This window comes from Calliopsis andreniformis, chromosome 3 (assembly GCF_051401765.1).
Source record: "Calliopsis andreniformis isolate RMS-2024a chromosome 3, iyCalAndr_principal, whole genome shotgun sequence".
NCBI lineage: Eukaryota > Metazoa > Arthropoda > Insecta > Hymenoptera > Andrenidae > Calliopsis > Calliopsis andreniformis.
In genome coordinates this window covers 6,418,834-6,440,323 of record NC_135064.1, presented here as the reverse complement: position 1 = coordinate 6,440,323, position 21,490 = coordinate 6,418,834, and the positions used below count along the sequence as shown (strand labels likewise).

Below are 21,490 nucleotides of genomic sequence, written 5' to 3'. Positions count from 1 at the left end.
TTTAATACGTCTACAGATGAACATGGAATTTGTATTTTAATGCGTGAATCACATACACTTTCTACTTTTATATTTGATCGTCGTAATTATTATTATTCGTATGTAAATTTAACCTTATGGTGCTATACCTTTTTGACAAACCCTAGTTCGTAGTTTACCATTGAAGGTACGACAAATTACACGAATTTTTCTTAACAAAGAACCACAATCGATCGCACAGTTTGCTCAACGATCTAAACATTCCCCTTTTGTATTTTGCCATAGTTGGCACAGAAACATAAGTTAAAAAAGGTCAAGAAGGTGCCAAAGAGTTTCGTAACAATTAAGACAAAACGAGAAGCTCATAAATTAAGATTATTACACAACAATGGGCAGAACATCTTGACTAAATATTGTATTTGAAAAATTACGTATATTTTTCCCTATGCTGGTCATACCTTTTTGTAATGTTTTAGAAACATAAGATTCCTTCTCATAGATCACAGGTGTTAACGAGACTTTTATACCTATCATAATTAGAAAAATGAAACAAAGAGGAACAAGGGTAATACTTCGCTATAAAAAAAAAATCATACTGCTGCCATTTCCATCGTCCGCACTATAAATCACATTTGTATGTCTAACTAATCATCCGTCGGATATTTTAGAACTGAGAAACGTCAATGTTGCACTTTTTTTATATTGTTAGTATTTCAATGTAGTTTCATACATGACGTACCAATTAAAATTAACATACAAAAAACATACGAAAGTGTAATCTTAAACAATAACGTTGTTTTCAAAAGTTATGAAACAAAATGCAGGTAGTCATCATTTTATGACTCTTTTTTTATGAGTAGAATACTGCGTGTAACATTGTACATGTAAATTTTCGTGAATCTTTTTCTTAATTGTAACAGTAGACCTGTAATTACTTCCAATAATCATATGCAATTTTTTGTAGCACATAGTTTAAATGTTTCATAAAAAGTTATTTCGATTGCAACAAGAAGTTTCTTAGTGTTTGATATTACACTATGACTGATCGCTAAGTAATTTTATCATGTAATACCTTTGTATCAACCTTATACCTCTTACATGTATTTCACCTATAAAATCTTTTTATCAAAGACATATATGTAGTGTGCTTGTATAACAGTACCCTGTTATTACCTATGTTGTATTAACATTAATGTAACCCTATGTATTTATTACAAATTGTTAAAATATTTAAGTTTGGTTCTAATTGAAGTACTTTTCAGATGCAAGCAATACAGTTCATGAAATTTTACAATAAAATTTTGGGAATGTTTGTTTATTGAAATAGTCAACTATCATAAACAACAAATTTTATACGTAAAAATAGCAGTGCTTTTTATGATTGTTATCGTATAAAATAATAAAAACTATAATATCTTAGAAAATAATTTATGCACAGATAAACAATTTAAGAAGGTAGCATAATTCTTTTTTTTATAATCACATCTGTGGATCATCTGCTGTATCCAACTCGATCTCTAGGAATTAATCTGAGTTCAGATCCATGTTTGAGAAACACATTTCCTAAAATTATATTATATTATATGTATATGTATATGTTTATATATGTATTATTCTTCAAATTTCGAAACTTTAGAATTCTAAATATTTACCTGCTGTTTGCTGTGGATTGATACCTATTCCATCATCTGTAATTATAGCAGATGTAGATGGCGATACTTTAAATTCTTCAGCAGCAAATTTTAGTACAGCAGTGAATGGTGTATTATCTGGCACACTGAGTCTGCAATCACAAACTTGTAATGTTCACAACTAATTCTTATATTCTGAAATATTTATAACTTATACACACCCAACATTAATCTTTAAAATGAGAATTTACCCAGAAACAAGTCTAAATTCAGAATAATTAACAATGGAAAAAAGATTTGATAGTTAAATTTGAACTTATTAACTTTGCATAAACTCTTTCTTAAAAACTATACAAAGCTAAGGCTATTACCATCCAATATCTTTTTCTATTTTATGCCATATTGTGCCATTGGGATGTGCTTTAACTAACTGCATTCTGTTGCATATTATTTCTGAAATTTCCTTAGGACCATTTACCAGTATTTGTACTACATTAAGAAGATGTTCATATTCTAATTTATTCTCTGATGTCCAGTGATTTTGATTTTGTTTCATATGTCGTCCAAAATAAAATATGGCATCAAGAAAATTTGTATAAAGTTCTGAATTGCTTTCCATTAATTTACAAATTAGTTTCTTTTTTAAATTTATGAGAGTTAAACAAACATCCACATCATTTTCTACAAGTTTAGCTGATAGCAATTGAATTATTATTTTCTTGACTTTACTAGTATCATTTAAGTTAACAGAAAATTGAACAAGTTTTGAAAGGAAACCATTGTCATACATTTTTTGAATGCATGCTGAAACCTCATAATGATTACCATTGTCAATTAACAACTCCCAAGACATTATTAAAGCTTCATCTTGCATATCAGAATCTGAAACTCCTAACTCCTTTAATGATTCTATAATTATATTTATACATACTCCATTAATTAACGTATGTTTAAAAAAATTATTTAATCTATCACTACCACAATACTGTACATATAATTTTAAAAATTCATCCACAATATCAGTTGAGATAATAGTATCTTTCAAATAGAGTTCTAACAATTTATCACAGGCATTTTTCAACTCAGAACATTTGTAGAACTTTGATCTACCCTCTTTTAGCCAATGATTATGCAAATGGTTTTCAAGAACATTTTGTTTGTCAATTTCATATGCCTTAGCAATTGTAGTTTCTATAAACTGGCCACACTGAAAAGTTTTTGTAACATTCTCTATGTTCATCTCTTTACTGATACTTGGATTCTCTAATACCATAAAAAATATATCAAACATTTTTAATATTTCCAGAAAATCTAACTCTGACATGTTCTCATTAACTCTAAAATGTGCACAATAAACAGTGATCCAATTTGTAACTGTTACAAACTATAACTAATGTCCCTTCATCTTCTGGCACTATGCTATTAATGCAGCTCCTTTTTGTTTAAATTTTCCTCAATAATCGCCGATTTTTTTATTGTAGTTAAAAACTGTCTTTACAGAACTATAACAAGTCACTTTAATAACTGGACTTACACTTTAAATGGCAGTTTTGGATCAGAGGTAAGAGTTATTTTAAAAGTGACTTTGGACCTGTAACAAATTAATAATCTCGTCACAGATGAACACAAAATAATTTTTTAAATAAAATAGGTGTCATTGAAACATATGTTTACGAAAACATCTGTTAAAACTTTTATATGAACTCATGTACGCATTGTTTCCTTACTATTTTTAAATAATTTTATTATATAAAATACGTACGCCATACTTTGTTTATGTTTTTGTTAAAAAGTGATTTAATTTATAATATCTCTTTACGCAAAAAGTTAACCTCAACTAAGTTTAATACAGTTTAATACACTTGAAAGTTCAAGTTCGGTGTATCATAGATCAATAAGAAGGACAGATATCTCTTCCCCAATTTCAATTGAACATTTTATAGCGCCGTAGTTAACACATGTAGCGAACTAAAACTAAAATGGAGAACTGATACATTTAAATTTAGTATATACGAGGTTTTTCTGAAATCGTTAAATTCATAAAGATTTTGATTATTTTTAGAATAAACTATGTACTTCTTTTATGGAACTCCGGGAATCAAAACCTAAGGCATTGACACCTGAGAATGTCACAGACTAATAAAATAAATAACTGTTTTTAATGATGAAATTTAATGATGATTTACATTACATCACTTCTGATTCTTTAAAATTATATTAAATCTTAACTGAAGAGCGAAAAACCGAGTCACATACAAAATTAGTTGTTTCCTTTTCGATTGTTCTGCTATTTTGGAAACACCTTCTACACTGGCTTAAATGAGATCTTATGTGTTATCGTGATCCAATCTCTAAATACAAATTAATTAAGTATGCGTTTTGTTCAATAGTGTATGCATACATATATACAATAATCTGATATTGTTAAGCCACTAATAAACTTAAATGGATGGCAAAAATTTCCCACTCTCATATTATTTCATGATACATATCGCAAGTGGTGCTATACAACGTTTAGAAATTAGAGGAAATACCTAATCTATAAACTATTACAATGTTTATGGCCAAGACACTGAAACACGCTGAAGTGGTCGCTTAGTTATTTTGTGGAAATAATACAATATAAAAACTTAAAGTCGTAATTAAAATGCGGATTACAACGATACTCCTATATAAGGTTCATAATATTCCATATCGATATCGAGGGTATGTACGAATAATTATAAATTTTTTGTAATGTTTGTGTACATGCAATAAAAGTTAACCTTTGAATTGTTACTATTATGATTTTAAAATACAAAAACTGTTATAAAAAGAAAGATTAAATAAACCTGTAAAATATTAATACCTTCAATTTTGAAAATAACTGTTCATAACTGTTCATAACAATTATATGCTAACTTCACATTATTATTACATATCATTGTAACTTAAATACATTGTATTACATGCAGGAAGTATCGTATTGAAAAAAAGCCAACCATGAAAGATATAATGCAATTTAAAAGGGATATTGAAAGAGAAGAACAAAATATGTTGTTATTAAGGCATCCTTATCTTACAGTAGAACAGTCTAAATGTCACATGGCTGAATTTAAAGCAAACAAGTATCCAGAGTTACAACATAAATGGCAAGAAGAAAAGAATGAAAAATTTAACAGACGTGTTACTATTATGGATCGATTGGGTCACTTGAGAGTATCTGAATCTTGGGATTAATATTAATAATTTGTTGTTTTATTGAGAATAAAAGTATTAGTCATTACATTGAAATTTTTAAATATATATTAGTTTTAGGCATTTCTTTTCAAAATTTCATTCAATCATTTTTTATTATTCATATTCAGTATATAAAAATATTGTATAATATTATAAATTTATGGTATAATATAAATTTTATTTTATTCATTTACACATGTAAAATGCACAACTTAACAAAAATATATATTTCAGTTTTTAAATTGTAAAACTGATAACTATTTTTAAAGAATAACTTAAGTTCCATAGTTGCAGAAATGTGTTTCAAATTGCAGTATTAAAATATAAAGTAAAACTTCAAGTTTTCTCTTTATATAATGATTGTTATCAAATAAGCTTTGCTTATAAAGTTGTATTATTTTGAAATCGTTCTACAAAGTTTTTTGGTTTATTTCTTATCCAACCAAAGGGATTTGTATTAATCTCTTCTTCTGTCAGTGATTTTCCTTCGTGTAATAAATTTGCATAATCAGATACAATAGGATCTGCTCCCACACTGCTCATTGCAATAATTTTGCCATTTTTAATGTAGTATGCAAAAAATTCAAAATTTTCCAGAGAACCATAAATTTTTATTTTATCTGATTTTCCATATCCTAAATATAAGAGAAAGTATTATATTGTTTGGATTAAAACTTTAGAAAAACAATAAACATACCTGCATATCGATAACTTCTTCCAAATAATGTTGTCCAGAAAAATGGAACAGCATTTAATGCTGTACTTTTGCCAGATATATTCAGGGCTGCTATTTTTCCATGATAATGCGCTAAAGGATAATGGCCTATTGCTGCAAAGATATCGTCGGAACCAAATAAAGGTGCATATGCTATATCTCCACCAGCATATACATTTTCTACATTTGTTCTTAAATGCTAAAATTAAACAAAAAGTAGTTACATATTCTAAATTAATTGTTCTGAATATTCGTCATTTCATGTAACCATTAATCACCTTATCTACATTTATGCTACCATCTGGTAACATTTGAATGGAAGAATCTTTTATCCAATCAGTGTAAAATGTAGATCCAATTCCAACGATGACTATGTCTGCAGGAAGTACTGTACCATCAGTTAATATAACTGTACCCACTGCATTCTCCTTATCATTTTCCTTTGCAGTAAATCGTGCAATATTTTGTTCAAATATAAACTTAATACCTTCAACAAAATATTTGGTGGCTCAGTTTATCTAATTTAATAGAAGTCAAATGATTATACAATACAGTACCTTTCTCTTCAAACTCTTGCCTGGTTCTGTTGCCAATTTCTGCTCCAAAAACTGATTGCAGAGGTACGCTACCTTTTCCCACAACAGTGACAGATGCGCATTTACCAACACAATAAGCAGCAGCTTCCATACCAATAAAACCTAATCCAAGTGTTACAACATGTTTCTCAGCTGACAGTTTAGAAAGTACAGCTTGAGAATCAGTGTAATTTCTTAGTACAAAAATATTAAGTAAGTCAGCACCGGGTATATCAGGCATTCTAGGTTTACTTCCCGTACAAATGAATAAATAATTATAATTCAATTTTTCTCTATTACTTAATTCTACTATATCATTATCTGTATTGAGACCTGAAATTAAATTGTAAAATAAGATTTAATTTTAGTTAAAATTATTTTAATTCTGTTACCTGTAGCTTCTATGCCAAGTTTCACATCAATTTTATGGTCAATGTAAAATGACAGAGGCCTTAAGGCTGCTTTATCAACGTCGAAATCCAGGACTTTGGATACTTTTACTCTATCATATGGTACTACGTTCTCTTTGCAAATCAAAACGATTTTTCCTGTGAAATTTTCTTGTCGTAAAGTTTCTGCACAAGTTGCACCTGCTGGTCCACCTCCAATTATCACAACTGTAGTTTCATCTGCAGGGTCCTGTTTGCACATATCCTTAGTGCGTCTATTAAGATCTAGATCTTTTCGTCTTGCTTTTACGTGTACAAGTCCACTGTCATCTATTTTCACCTGTTTAATTAAATAAGTATTATAATACTATAACAGTAACTAATATTCATTTAGTTTAGTTACTTATTACAGAACTTTGTAACAAGGTAGAGAGTCTAAGCCTGGATAATCTTCTATATCTCCTGTCTTGATGTTAAAACAAGCGCCATGCCATGGGCATCTTATCCTTCCATCTCCTAATGCTCCTGTATGAAGTAGAGCTCCATAATGAGTACATTTTGTACCAATAGCATGTAATTCTCCATGTTGTTTAACTAACAAAACTTTTCCTCCATCTTCTCCAAGTGACAACAATTTCATTTCATTTTCTTTGATATCCGCCTCTTTGCACACCACACCTTCGACGTAATCATATTTTTCTGGTTTACCTATAGGAGAAACAAGTTAGAAGTAAAATTACATATTCATTTTCAGTGATTATACTACTAATTTCTTAAATAGGCTAGATTAGGTAGATTGAAATCAGCACAACCAGCTAGAAAATGATTCTTAATGTAAAAGTGAAATAAAAATATAGATTAAAAAGTAAAATTAAGTACTCGTTCTAAACTGTATTATTAATTTTGTAAGTATGTTATACTGTACAGGATATTTCCAAACATGTGGGACATTTTTAGAGGATATATTTTAGATACAAAGATATGGAAAAAGTTCATATGCATATTATGTCTGGAAACGTTCTTTTGGTTATATGCTACTTTATATTGCATACAGTATGATACTTTCTTTAAAACATATTACTGTGTGCCATTTGTTTAATGTATGGTATATTTGTGTGCTTAATAGTTCCTTAAAGAGGATAGCACACAGCGTAGCAAGAAATTGGCCAACATTTTGCACAATATAAAATAGCATGTAACTAAAGAACTATGCGTTTTCCAACATATGTGCATTTGAACCTTTTGTTATTATCTTTGTATCTATCCTTCAGAAGTATGTCACATTTTTCTTGTTTCTTACAGGATTTGAGTCAACATTTTATACAACACAAAATAGCATATAACTAAAAAACTAAGAATTTCTGGACATATGTTCACAGGAACTTTTTTCATTGTCTATAGGTATGTAGAATCTATCTTCTAAAAATATCCCACATGTTTGCAAACACCCTATATAAGGTGGCTCAAAATCATAATACAATCAGTAAAGAGATGATTCTTAATGTAAAAGTAAGAAACAAATATAGAATGAAATTTCTTTATATAGGACTCTGTTTTAAAGAAAATAGAATACTACATCATTGTGACAACATCACAGACATTTGATAGAAATGATAGTAAACAAACTATTGTATTACTACGAGTAGATTATGGATTTTTATGTATTTATGGGTATTATAAATGTGTAAAAAGTTACAGAATGCTATGATATACTAATATTTCGTTTTTTATTTTTAATTTACGTTCAGATAAAAAAATATCTCTTTTTCAGTTGTACTATGATTTTGGATTACTCTGCATAGGCATAATTTTATTATTATAGTTTAATTTAATATTCTACATGATCGCTAATGTATGAATGGACAGCCATTAACTCACAACTGCAACAACATTGTAAACTATTACGAGACAACCTATAATCTTCTTTTTCTTTATTACACTCACTACAAAGCTTCCGTTCGGACTTCTCCGACGTCCTCTGCTCTTGTAGCTTTAAACGAATAGGAGAAATTCTGTTATACATTAATCGCATAAAACGATTCATAATGAATAAACACATACTCTTGACATCGTTAAGACAATGTGTCAACAGGTACAATTAGTCACGTTCTCGTTCAATGTTTCATTGACTTCTTATTTATGTCAACCATTAAGAGAAATTTGTCCTTATAGGAAATAGATCAATGCAACTGTCGAAGGTTATACACATATGTATACATGTATGTATCTTCACGTGCAGTCCAGTTGACAATGCAATCCATTTAGGTCTCACTACAGTTACTGCATATTCGAGCATATCCTTTTTCTATCTTTTAGTTTTCACGATAGAATATTTAGTCAGTTATTTCCAGAAGAGCAAAAAACTTTTCCTCTATTATGTAATGTTTTTAAATAGCCGAAACAGTCATTAAATTTGACAAAGAAACATCGATATAATTATAAGATCTTTGCAATCATGTAGTATTTACTGTATTTACATTAAATGCTGTTAAGTTAAAATTCCATTGACGAATTGCTTTAAACATCATAATAAATTAAAAGTATGTTCTTTATTGTAATATTTCAAGATATGTACGAAATAGGAAAATACGAATTACGAACATTATTCATATATATCGATTCCAAGCTGTCGTAATACACAATTTTTAATTATCGGGATAAACAGAATGTATGATCAATCACAAACGATCGGGAAATTCCCAAAGCAGGAAAGAACTTTCCTTGTAGAGTCGTTCGAGAAATGAATCGATCAGTGGAAACACCCATTGCACTCGACAATGGAAAATCGATACAATTATGTGTATGATTTGTAGTAATATAATTGCAAATGATTATAACATAATTCACAATCGATTTAACGCTAGCATGTTCGAATTGAATCTATGAATGGCTTCAAACATATGTACAGAATTACAAGTCTGTTACTTATTATAATATTGAAAAAATAAACACGAATGCTATTTTTATTTAAAGATTCAATTCATAGAATGCTCATTCTTTAATAAAATGTAAATTCGCACCTTTTTTTCGTGAGTTGCCTGGTGTAACTTTAGAACTTCCTGGAAAAATTCCTTTACAATTAGTGCCACCCATTTTTATGTTATTATAGCAATACCACTCACGAACGACAAATCACGAATATCACGATATCTGAATAGGATTTTTGATTATCTCAGTTTTTGATATCGTCTACAAATACTTGCTCCAGCATTACATTTAAGATCGTTCCAACTGTCACGTTCAACCTTGAGTTACTTCAACGTACCGTCGTATTTTAGATAAGCTTTCACTTTTTTATAAAACATTGTAGTCTTACTGTCAAAGTATTTTTACTGCAAAAAAAAATTACTTAAGTCTATTGTCAACTGTACAAGTGCGTCCGGCGATAATTGTTAAAGTTCAATTAGCATGAAATATGATTCAATTTTGACGTTACGACATCGATTTATGGAATGATAGAATTCAGACGTAGCAAAAGAAGAAAGTGATTCATTAGGTACAAAAAGGGAACTAATTACAACAAACAGCTTAAGTTGTTCGAAACGTTATTTATACCATTGTATTACAAAATTGAAAAATTGTTATCAGTACGAAAAACGCGCCACCAACCCTCACATCCTTCGACGCAGCTTCGACTGGTTTCGACTGAGCGCAACTTGTTGCGGCAATTTCAATATATAACATTAACAGTGCCACTCAGAGGGCGTTAAAATCGATTTTCTCAACGACGTTGTGTTTGGTGCGGTGTTAACACGGATAGAATACAAGATAGTATCAAAAATACCTGCGAAATGCAATGTCAAAGTGCAATACACCTCGCGTTTTTCAGAACAGTTTAACATCTGGTTAGATCAGGCAAAAATTACTTTTTCCTTTTAAGTAAATAGAATTATTTATTCTAACAGTAAGCTAATTTATTAATTTAGCTTAACAACACATAAATAGAAAAAGTTCAAATTGTATGGCACTCTGTTACAGTTTGTCATTACTTAAATGAGTATTTAACATAGTTTCCTATAATTGTGTATATTCCTTTGCATTGTAAATAAACACTAATACATGACATTAATGTCTCATGTAGTATATTACTTAGAATTATTAAATGTTTAAAATGAAGAAACATAGTAGATTTACATTAGTATAAGTTAATTACAAGTGAATAAATATTTTCTCGTGTATGGTTATGATAACTATATTCAACATTCATGTACTGTAACTTGGTATGTTTAAAAGTGAATCAGAATGATTTCGAAAACTGTGTGTATCACACAAGAAGGTCCAGCAAATGCATTAGCATTAAACAAAGATAACAGTCAAGTTGTTATAGCAGGACGTAATGGTAAGTTATACATTTATACTATAATTGTTTAATAAACATATACCTATAGTTATTATATTATTTAAGGACTACATCTTTATTTTTGTTGCAGTTTTCAAGATATTTACTTTATTGGAAGACAGATTTGAGGAAGCTTGCAATTTACGTGTTGGGAAAAATTTAAATCTAAATTTTTCTTGCAACGATGTTGCTTGGAATCTTATTGATGGTAAACTAGAGATAATAATTATACTGCGGATGTTCATACAAATTCTTATTTTGACATCCAAAACTAGAAAAAGGGAATTCAATTAAAGACTTATTTCACCTTTCAAATATAATAAAGTTTATTTAACTTTCGATAACTTCTACATTTTTCCATCTTACGTAGATTCTGTGTTTTTTACACATTGGAATTTCCTAAAAATGCATAAAGATCCATAGTTTAATAATAATAGTATGGTTTAAACTATTGAACTATTTTTAATTATATCTGAATTTATAATATTTAGATCATATATTAGCAACAGCTGCTACAAATGGGGCAGTGGTAGTATGGAATTTAAATAAATCATCAAGATCCAAGCAAGAACATGTTTTCATAGATCATAAAAGGACTGTGAATAAAGTAAGTTTTCATATGACAGAGCCTATGTGGTTAATATCTGGTTCCCAAGATGGTACCATGAAATGTTTTGATTTACGAATAAAAGAAGCCACTAAAACCTTCTACAGGTAAACATTTTTAATTTTGTAATATTTTGTTAAGTAACTTTAAAGTCATGATCTAATGAAAATACTCTCAATTTTAGTAACACAGAGTCAGTACGAGATGTGCAGTTTTGTCCCCACTCTCCACATACTTTTGCTGCTGTTTCTGAAAATGGGCATGTACAACAATGGGATTTACGTAAACCAGATCGCTATTTTCAACATTTTACTGCTCATAGTGGTCCCATATTTGCTTGTGATTGGCATCCTGAAACAACTTGGCTTGCAACTGCCTCCAGAGACAAAACTATTAAAGTATATTTTTCTTTTTATGTATTATTGAAAATGTATTGTAGATTAAATTTTATTCTTCAATAATTTTTTCATTTTATAACTAGGTATGGGATTTATTAGGTAAACCTACTTGCGATTATATTATACACACAATAGCATCAGTAGGCCGTATAAAATGGAGGCCACAGAGAAAATATCATATATCTAGTTGTGCTCTTGTTGTGGATTGTAGCATAAATGTATGGGATATTCGTAGACCATATATTCCATTTGCAAGTTTCAATGAACACAAAGATGTTCCGACTGGCGTAGCATGGAGAGGCAATCCACAATCGTTTTTGTCTACTAGCAGGGTAATACTATACAATAGATCGTAATTCTTTATAATAGGAAATTGTCCACGTTATCTCGAAGCATTAAGAAATCATAATTGATGCAGGATTGTACTTTATATCATCACGTGTTCAAAGATGCTACCAGACCGGCGAGTAAAGCTAATCCACAAGGTATTGCATTAAATCCGAAAGGAGATATTGCATATGCTTGTAAAGTCAATGTCCACGTTACAACTACGGTGAAACAATTGACTAATATAATGAGGTTAATAGACTAGCTATAAAAATAAGCTTACCTCTGTAAAATTGTATTACTTGAAAGCTTGAAATACTGATGTATATTTGTAGAAAAACACCAGCGACGAATGACACATTCTGCATGGCTTCTAGCGTGATGCATAGATTTGCGATAAATGTACCACGGGAACCAAAGTGGTTTAAAGCTTGTGCAGAAGGTTACTTGCTTTCTGGAAGATTAAATGACATTTGTGATCACAATGCCACTGTTGCTAGAAATGCTGGTAGGAACGATGTAAGTATTCTATAAAGTCTTTATCGTTAATATTTAGATTAAATTACACTATTAATATACAAATATAAATTATAATCAGATTAGTACAGTATGGAGTATCATAAAAACTTTATATGCAAATCCCATGGGATCTATTTTAAAAACACCTCCAACAGCTTCTAAAGAGGACATAGTGAATACATTAAATTTAACACAGATTGCAATAGGATCTGGCATAGATCCACCAAATGCTGGTAAAAGTATCAGCTTTGATTATAAACTTTTGAATATAAGAATAATTTGATATGTTGATTCAAATATTATTCAAGCTCTGTAGCTGTTTAACACGTTTTACAATATTTTCTTTAAGGACATGAAAACGATGTGAAATCTTTGCAAGGGGAGATAACAGGTGCAACTAGTGGAGGTGATGATGAAACTGAGACGGATGAAACGCCAGAAAATCAACATTCTATCGGATCAATGTTACTTGGGTACCGTAAAGATAATTATTTATAGTAAAATATTGCAACGTTGAACATATTTCTAACATTAATGTTATTATTTTCGTAAATTTATACAGTTATAAACAAGCATTTATCGATAACAAAGAATTATATAAAGGAGATTTTTTATTTGGTGAAAGCGAATTTGAACCAATGACAATGGATTATAACCCTAGTTATATGCACAATATAATGAATAATGACAACGATTGGACATTATCCAAAGAGGCTTTTCCTTTACGACATGAAATAAAAGACAGATCTCCGCCACCCGAGCAATTTCCGAATCATCCTCCGGACATAAATGAAGACTGTGCTTCCTTGATGATCGAAGATCAACCAAGTCCTTTGATAGTTACAAATATACCTAAAGCACAATTTTGGGATCCTACAAATCTAATTGAGGAAGCTTTGAAACATCATGCAGCGCTTCGAGATATACAGACCTCCGCTTCGATCCTTATTGCATTAGGAGAGAAACGAAAGAATTTAAATATTGAAACTGCTGTTCAAGAACATTGGATACTGGAGTACTTAGACATGCTTGCTAGATTTAAACTTTGGAATGTAGCCACTCAGGTTGGTAGCGCAAGAACAATAAAATGATTTATTTTGATTTTGTTTAGAATACAAAAAATATATTTCCACAGATAATTCAGTCAGTTTGGATCCCATCAGTGTCGCAGTTAAATCAGCAATCAACAGTAATACACGCGTGCTGTTCAGCTTGCACGAAACCGCTGCAAAGAGCTGCATGGTTATGCGATCGATGTCATTCATCTCATCACGCGCTATGCTCAGTTTGTCATCAAGTGAGATACCTTTTTGCTTTCCATATTGTTCTCTGTACATATACAAGGTGTTATCAGGAAATGTAGGATTTTTTGGAGGATAGATTCGAAGAGATGATTATCAAGGGCTATATAGAAAAGTTCGGACATGAATTTGACCACTGGTTCCTAAAATTTCATTTTTCGGACAATATTAGTTTGTCTAGCAATTAATTTTGTTTACTAAATAGTTTTTCGTTTTCCCTGAAAAACATACTTTTTTAAGTTGTGCCATTTTCCTCGCGAGTGTAAACAATACTCAAAAACGCTTAAGTTTTTAATTATATGTTATTTTATATTGCGAACAATGTGATGCTTTCTTTAAGACTCATGACTGTGCGCCACTCATTTAAAGGGCTCAAATATATACGGGTCTATTAGAACCTTAAAGGAGATAGCACAATGTGCAAACAAGTAATGAGCTACCATTTTGCGCAATATAAAATAACGTGTAACTAAAAAACTATGCGTTTTTGGGCACGGTTGCATTTCAACTTCTTCATTGGCTTCTGTTTAGAATCTATCCTCCAAAAGTGTTTCGCATTTTTCTTATTTTTTACATGTTTTGGGCCACCGTTTTACGTAACATAAAATATCGTGTAACTGAAAAAATAGGTATCTATGTGGATTTTTTTCTTTTTTATGTATATAGAATCTACCCTGCAAGATGTTCCACATTTTCTGATACACCCTGTGTATGTTTATCTTCTTGAGAATATATCAACAACTTTGTTTTTATAGGTTGTTCGAGGAGTATACGCATGGTGCCAAGGATGTACGCACGGAGGACATGTTGTTCATATGAACGAGTGGTTCAGGTGTAATCGACAGTGTCCGACTGGTTGTGGTCACATGTGCGAGTACACTTGAAGAGTCTATTATTGTAAGTGTTCAACATATGTATATAGAACATTGTGTAATACATTATTTCGCGAATTTAATAAGACGTAGTTATGTAGGAACAACGAACGATTAAATTTAAGAAATTAAATTATTTATTAATTATATTTTTGTAATTCGTGTAACAAGACTCGTTAATAACTTTTGTCCTTACACTACTTTAATTTAATATATCATATTTTCATAAAAGGCAAAAGGTATAAAAATATACTACTTTTTAGCAGTGTGCGTGTTTCGTCTTTCAATCTCGTTTTCAATCTCGTTATCAAAAATTTAAACAACGTAACATCATCGTTCTGTTCTCGTATATACCAAATTTAGTAGTATCTTTTAAAAAAATACAGAGACGTACAAAATTTGACAATATTTCATAAAAATATAATTAAAATACACTATTTTAACTATTCTTTTGCTTAATTTTAACTATCACACTTTTAACCTCGGTATAAGCCTCGAGACCATATTGGCCAAGTTCTCTTCCTTGTCCCGACATTTTATAACCACCGAATGGAACTTGAGGTGATAAAACATTGTACGTGTTAACCCTGCAAAATATAAATCATACAAGAAGAGTGATTTAAAAAATTATCATTCTCTAAAAGGTATTTGTTCAAGGAACAATTTGTCAAATCACGTACCATACTGTGCCTGCTCGAAGTCCTTGAACTATGTAATTTGCCTTATCGATATCCTTTGTGAACACGGCCGCCGCTAATCCATAATCGCTAGCGTTAGCACGTGTAATTACTTCGTTTAAGCTATTGAATTTTAAAATTTGCTGAACTGGTCCAAAGATCTGTAATATTAGAATGTGTATAACATTACCAGTCATTTCATTAAACTCTTAGTATTCAGAAGATTTATAAACGATTTACATTTACCTCTTCTCTAGCAATAGTCATGTCATCTGTGACGTTAGCAAACACTGTGGGTGCGACAAAATAGCCTTTGTCACCAACACGGGTACCGCCAGAGACTAGTTTAGCTCCTTGGTCCTGACCTTTCTTTATCATTGACATAATCTTATTCGTTTGAGTCTCATCAATTTGTGGTCCTTGCTCCACGTTTGAATCAAACGGATCACCGACCACTCTAGACTTAGCACGCTCTGCACTTCTTTCCACAAACTCATCGTAAATACTGTCTTCTACATACGTTCTAGATCCAGCACAGCAACATTGACCCTAGCACAGATAATATTGTTTAACGGACTTAAAGAATGACTTAAGATCATGTTAACATAATCATCACAGTTGATCGCGATACCAGTCATACATGAGTTTCCTAAGTTTGTTTAAGTTTCTCAGATGTCGTGTCAGTTATATGCGTCTGATACTTATAATTTCGGTAGAATAATAGTCAATTTTGTACAACTGACAGTTGATATAAACTTATGTTACTATTGAAAAGAACGATCCCCTTTGAGTAAATACTGAAAATTTCATAGTGGTGTGGGAAAAAGAAGAGAGTAATTACAGATACAGGTGTTTTTACTCTGAAAAACCAAAAGTAACAAAAAACGAAGAAATTGTCTAATATTTCTATTGAGATTCTCTACGAATCTGCGAAACTTAAAAAAAGTCGGAATCCTCGCGTTACCGAAGTTACCTTGAGAATGTAAGTAATCGGATAACATAAAACTTTAAGTGAAATGCATATTTGGATCTAATTTATCAAATTACCAAATTTTTTTTTTAATCCCAGGGAAATTTTTAGCCAAAACTAGCTTGGCGATCAATGTGTTAAAGAGAAGTTAATGAATTGTATGTAGTTACCATGTTAAAAAAGAGACCAAAATGTGCAGTTTCCACAGCATGGTCCATATCAGCATCTTTAAATATGATGTTTGGAGATTTTCCACCTAGTTCCAACGTAGTTCTCTTCAAATTGCTCGTCGCAGCACCCTCTTTTATTAACTTTCCAACTTCTGTCGAGCCGGTAAATGCAATTTTGTCAACATTTTTGTGACTGACCAAGGCAGCGCCAGCTGTACCGTATCCAGGAACAACATTAATTACTCCATTAGGGAAGCCAGCTTCCTTGGTTAATTGAGCTACATAGAGAGCTGTTAACGGTGTCTGTTCCGCAGGCTTTAAAATAATAACATTTCCTGTAAAAGGTAGTACAAAAATTATATCTTTATCCTTTCCATACTTTATGTAATGTTTTCTACCCGGTAAAACGCTAGGATGTATGCCTAAACCACATTATGGTAATCTAGGTTCTATATTATACAGAACATTAAAATCGTTGACGTAGTAAATAATGCAATAAACATTAATAACAATGTTTATGTAACCTATTCAACTCGTAAAAATTGACAACGCGGTCGCGCTACTTTCCTAACACCGGACAAGTTGTTTATGAAACTCGACATTTTTTGGCTTTGTTCAAAATTTAGTAGCAGTTCTTTTACCAATAATATTCTTTCATAATACGCTGAAAACTTGATGAAATAAAATTTTCTGTTACTTCAACCCTAAGTCTTCTTGAAGCCTTATTTTTAGGTGAAATAATTCTTTTAATGCTGTTTTTTCTTTCTGAAAATATAGATTCTATATTCTAGATGTTAAGACATTAACAGGAATTTTTTGAAAATATGACATAGGACGTTTTGTCTTACAATCACAGATATTACATATGACTCAATTTTGTTATTAATAATTAATAACGATAGTTGCAATACCTGTAGCCAAAGCCGGTCCCAACTTCCAAGCCATCATTAGAAGGGGAAAATTCCACGGAATAATCTGACCGCAAACGCCAATCGGCTCGTGGCGAGTATAAGCAAAGTATTGTCCATCCATAGGAATAACTTGACCGTGATTTTTATCGGCCCACCCTGCATAATACCTCAGAGTTGCTGCAGATGCAGGTACATCAAATCCGTACGCCACATTGTATGGTTTACCATTGTCTAATGTTTCTAACGACTGAAAAATACGTTAAATCCTTCCATAACATACAATTACATTCTCCAAAAGATGAATTATTTAACCATTCGCCAACAGCGCCTAATGGTTCTTAAGGTAGTTGTTGCCGCAATCTAGTTTCTTAGAAATGTCTTGTATTTTTAATCACATGTTAATATAAGTTTCATCTACGTTTAGTTACAAATTTTAAAAAATGTCACCATTCCAAATTCGAACTTTGCCTTTAAATTTTGAACTTTAACTTTTAACATGTGATCCCTATGCCGAAACTTCATTAAAGTGACACTTTTAGCTGTATTTCCGACAGTTTTCTTAGGAATTTATTGAAAAACTAATATATGATGCAGAACATCCATAAAAGTGTAATAAAAAAAGAAACCATTTAGTTATTTAATTACAGCAGTGTAAAGTTCATAATTTTGCGAAATTTCGAAAAATTTCAGAAACATGGTGTCGTAATGACGTTACCATATCATGACCCGTCCGTATTAATTTTCTTTGTACGTATAGAGAGTAATTATATGCGTATGTATAAACGGCGAGTAAAAGGCAAACAGCCTTATCGAAAAGTTTTGTCACACCTTGAAAAACAAAATGGTCTTGAATAATAAAGTCATGTGCAATTAACTTTCTAATACGATTCTACGAAAACAACTACCTCAAGAGGGAATAATCGTTTGTTTGCCTCATAGAATGCAGGCATTTTCTGCATTTTATTGCAGCTCAACAGCTTGATGTATTTCTTTTTTTATTTCGTTCCTAGTATTTGAAAGAACATAAACTGCCTCGAAAAAAGCTTAGGTTAAAAAGGCATTGTTTCAAAAGTTATGCAAGTGTCTCAGGCGCTCCTTTTTCTGGATGGTGGCTCTGGAAACACCTGTACATTATGTTTAAAATGAAAAACTGAAAACGTGCCATATTAAACATATTAATAGCTGTCTGGTGCCAAGGGAATTTTGAAAATTCTAAAAAATAAAGAAATAGTACCATGCTGAAAAAATTTCAGTTATTTCGGAAGAAAAATCAATTTTCTTCATAATTAAAAAACGACGAACCATCTCGTAAAAAACATTCATTACGAGATGCAGAATTTTATGATGAATTTGCATAGAAAATTTGAAATTGATTGGTCGAACGTAGTCTGAGTTATTTGGACTACCATATTTAAAAACCTAGACTCACGAAAAACGCGTCGAAAAATAGGAAAAAATAGGAAAGGAACTTAAGCAAGTTCCATTTCGAATTTTATAATTGAGGTCGTCATAAAATGTATAGTATGAATTTATTACGTACACTAGTACCATTTTGAAAATAAGTAAATAATTTTTGACAGTCTTATAGGCCCTTTTTCCATAAGAAAAAAGACGTAAATGTTAATTGTTGAAATATTATATTTAAATTTTAAGGAAATATTTTTAGATGTATCGCAGTTCATTAAAGACGATTTACTGAAAAGGAGCCCATAAACCTATGGACCCTTTTTTTGTGAACGTCCTCAATTTATCACTAATTTTTAATAAATTTTTCACTAGATTTGTTTAAAAGTATTTTTGGAACATTAGTAAGATATGTACATATGTAAGAAAAAAAAATTAATTTTTTGAAGCTTTCAAATGGTTATCTACCTTAAGTAGTTATCCATGCAAACAGCTATTATAGTTAGTGCAGTAATATAATAGTTTTATAGTAACTTCTTGTGCGGTCTGTTGGCGAATTAAATCTTATATTTCTTCGAATTAATGTACTGTGCAGAGCTAGAAAAATTGCATCCGATATACGACCACGTCAAGCAATAATACGCTATGTCTGAAAGTGCGTGTGAAATCAAACGGTCTTATCAATTGTAATCAATTAGATCCATAGTCTTTCCAAATACAATCTTTCTAGCTCTGAACAGTACATATTCCCTTACCGCAAGATAAGTACGATCGCGTTCTATTAAATCAGCTAACTTGTGCAAAAGTGCACCACGTTGGGAAGCATCCATCGTTCTCCATGGTGAGCCTAATTTGAAAGCTTTGTTCGCTGCTTCCACTGCTACGTTGATATCTGCGGCATCGCCTTCTTGTACTTCCGCTATGATTTCCCCCGTCGTTGGATTTATAGTAGGAAATGTTTTCCTTGATTTGGAACGGTGCCATTCATTGTCAATGAAAATCTGCAAAATTGGTAGCATTTGTGTTGATCATGGCTATTCATTTGTACGAAGTAATGATTACTAAATATGCTAACAAATATTTGAATAATAATTAGGTAAAATAACAACAATAAAGATAATTGAAACTCTATATTGTATAGTGATTCGATAATAATTTTCGCCATGTGTCAGAGAAATATGTACGATAACAATAGATAACGATTGAGAAGGTTGCATCGATAGCCTTTATTTCTTACTATGCTGTAGATAAGAGACTCGGCGTGATAAACGAATAGCTATACAATGTATACATGCAATGCAAATCGCAGATATCCCAATTTCTCCTTCCAATTTAATCTAACATTCAAAATTGTTTACATCCCTGACCATAAAAAAGTCGAAACTTATTAGCAATGAGTCATTATGTCGCACCCTCACTGTGTTGATTTTTGTTTCTAAACAAAAGGACACTGACAAACCGTGTACATTGTATATACATATGTATGTTACTTACTCCTGTGTACATAATCGACGGATTCTTTTCGGGAGCTGGGATTGCCGCAGTGGAAAAGTACCGCGGCAATTGCAATTTGCTCAACAGTCGAAGCATGTTTATTACGTTCCGCTTTGATCCGTTGCAGCTTCTCTTTACCTCGACTACGTACGACGGTTACAACGAAACTGAACGAAACTGCTTCGTCGCATGCCAGAGCTGCCGGAGCAGTTCTAGGCATATAAATCGTTTTGCACATGCGCGACAACTGGTTTCGGAGCAGTGATGTGCGAATCGCATAGTATCATTGCTCCTCGAGATACAAGTTCTAGGGAAGGGTAATTATTATGTTTTGGAATTGAATATTTTGCAATCTAAGTTCTGCATCTTACTGTTAGAGAGCTAAGAGTTGCAAAGAATTCTACAACGTTTGTAATAGGGATGGGTTTTTCGAAACGTCGAAATTTCAAAACCCCTTGAAACCCAAGAAAGTTTCACGGTTCGAGAATTTGAAATCACACTTTTTTCGCGATTCGAAAATTTTTTAAATATAGGGAAGCAAAGAGATATGATTAAAAAAGTATCTCATTACGTCGTCATCAATGGTATTCTTTGAAAGACTTTTTAATATATCCGGCACTATCGTTGATGAAAGAAGTAGGTTAGAGTCAGAAGGAGTTCGAATATGAATGTCCACAAACAAGAATCTAGATCAGATATTTTTATATATTTTTAATCTTCTGTTTGTATCTTAGTTAACTAGAATCAATAAAGATCTATGCAAATATCTTATTGGGACTTCAGTGCTTAAAATAAAATATTCCTCTTACAAAACAAAATCAGCATTTTAAGATTCAAGAATTTCAAAATCATAGTGTTTCGGACTCGAATTTCGAAAGTTTAAAAATTAAATTTTAACTTATTTCTAGTTGTTTAAAAATTAATTGACATTATTTTGTACTTTTCCGTTTTGTGTAAGTAAAATAAAAATATTGTAAATCCCCTACAGTTTAT

General features: G+C 31.2%; 5 protein-coding genes across 11 annotated transcripts; 2 read left to right on the top strand and 3 right to left on the bottom strand.

Moving 5' to 3' along the window:
- Nucleotides 1-112: 112 nt before the first annotated feature.
- On the bottom strand, nt 113-3,503 carry Ufm1 (Ubiquitin-fold modifier 1). 3 transcript variants are annotated; one of them, XM_076375691.1, is made up of 4 exons: nt 3,373-3,503; nt 3,145-3,201; nt 1,632-1,762; nt 113-1,542 (listed from the first exon to the last, which is right to left on the bottom strand). In XM_076375691.1, the coding sequence occupies exons 1-4, from the start codon at nt 3,375-3,377 to the stop codon at nt 1,472-1,474; spliced, it is 264 nt and encodes an 87-aa protein (XP_076231806.1). In that variant the 5' UTR covers nt 3,378-3,503; the 3' UTR covers nt 113-1,471. The 3 variants fall into 3 exon arrangements, with proteins under 3 accessions (XP_076231806.1, XP_076231804.1, XP_076231803.1); XM_076375689.1 differs by lacking the exons at nt 113-1,542; nt 3,145-3,201; nt 3,373-3,503 and adding an exon at nt 1,982-3,128 and having other exon boundaries at nt 1,628-1,762; XM_076375688.1 differs by lacking the exons at nt 113-1,542; nt 3,145-3,201; nt 3,373-3,503 and adding an exon at nt 1,982-3,128 and having other exon boundaries at nt 1,702-1,775.
- Nucleotides 3,504-4,054: 551 nt separating this feature from the next.
- LOC143177052 (uncharacterized) lies at nt 4,055-4,986 on the top strand. Its single transcript, XM_076374816.1, has 2 exons — nt 4,055-4,316; nt 4,565-4,986. Exons 1-2 carry the CDS (start codon nt 4,258-4,260, stop codon nt 4,827-4,829), a joined length of 324 nt encoding a protein of 107 aa, XP_076230931.1. The 5' UTR covers nt 4,055-4,257; the 3' UTR covers nt 4,830-4,986.
- A 57-nt stretch (nt 4,987-5,043) lies between these two features.
- LOC143177050 (apoptosis-inducing factor 3) lies at nt 5,044-10,141 on the bottom strand. 4 transcript variants are annotated; one of them, XM_076374813.1, is made up of 8 exons: nt 10,064-10,141; nt 9,529-9,840; nt 6,924-7,216; nt 6,512-6,848; nt 6,102-6,452; nt 5,823-6,031; nt 5,527-5,743; nt 5,044-5,464 (listed from the first exon to the last, which is right to left on the bottom strand). In XM_076374813.1, the coding sequence occupies exons 2-8, from the start codon at nt 9,599-9,601 to the stop codon at nt 5,211-5,213; spliced, it is 1,734 nt and encodes a 577-aa protein (XP_076230928.1). In that variant the 5' UTR covers nt 9,602-9,840; nt 10,064-10,141; the 3' UTR covers nt 5,044-5,210. The 4 variants fall into 4 exon arrangements, with proteins under 4 accessions (XP_076230928.1, XP_076230929.1, XP_076230927.1 ...); XM_076374814.1 differs by having other exon boundaries at nt 10,027-10,117; XM_076374812.1 differs by lacking the exons at nt 9,529-9,840; nt 10,064-10,141 and adding an exon at nt 8,453-9,399.
- Nucleotides 10,142-10,666: 525 nt separating this feature from the next.
- On the top strand, nt 10,667-15,141 carry Wdr24 (WD repeat domain 24). Of its 2 annotated transcripts, none has more exons than XM_076393404.1 (12): nt 10,667-10,847; nt 10,939-11,055; nt 11,339-11,561; nt 11,639-11,852; nt 11,936-12,184; nt 12,271-12,431; nt 12,515-12,698; nt 12,778-12,931; nt 13,048-13,171; nt 13,261-13,762; nt 13,843-13,995; nt 14,755-15,141. In XM_076393404.1, the coding sequence occupies exons 1-12, from the start codon at nt 10,751-10,753 to the stop codon at nt 14,881-14,883; spliced, it is 2,307 nt and encodes a 768-aa protein (XP_076249519.1). In that variant the 5' UTR covers nt 10,667-10,750; the 3' UTR covers nt 14,884-15,141. The 2 variants fall into 2 exon arrangements, with proteins under 2 accessions (XP_076249519.1, XP_076249518.1); XM_076393403.1 differs by having other exon boundaries at nt 10,671-10,847; nt 13,834-13,995.
- A 66-nt stretch (nt 15,142-15,207) lies between these two features.
- On the bottom strand, nt 15,208-20,663 carry Aldh (Aldehyde dehydrogenase). Its single transcript, XM_076393405.1, has 7 exons — nt 20,498-20,663; nt 19,759-20,004; nt 17,600-17,846; nt 16,689-17,023; nt 15,795-16,097; nt 15,552-15,709; nt 15,208-15,458 (listed from the first exon to the last, which is right to left on the bottom strand). Exons 1-7 carry the CDS (start codon nt 20,591-20,593, stop codon nt 15,311-15,313), a joined length of 1,533 nt encoding a protein of 510 aa, XP_076249520.1. The 5' UTR covers nt 20,594-20,663; the 3' UTR covers nt 15,208-15,310.
- Nucleotides 20,664-21,490: the final 827 nt, after the last annotated feature.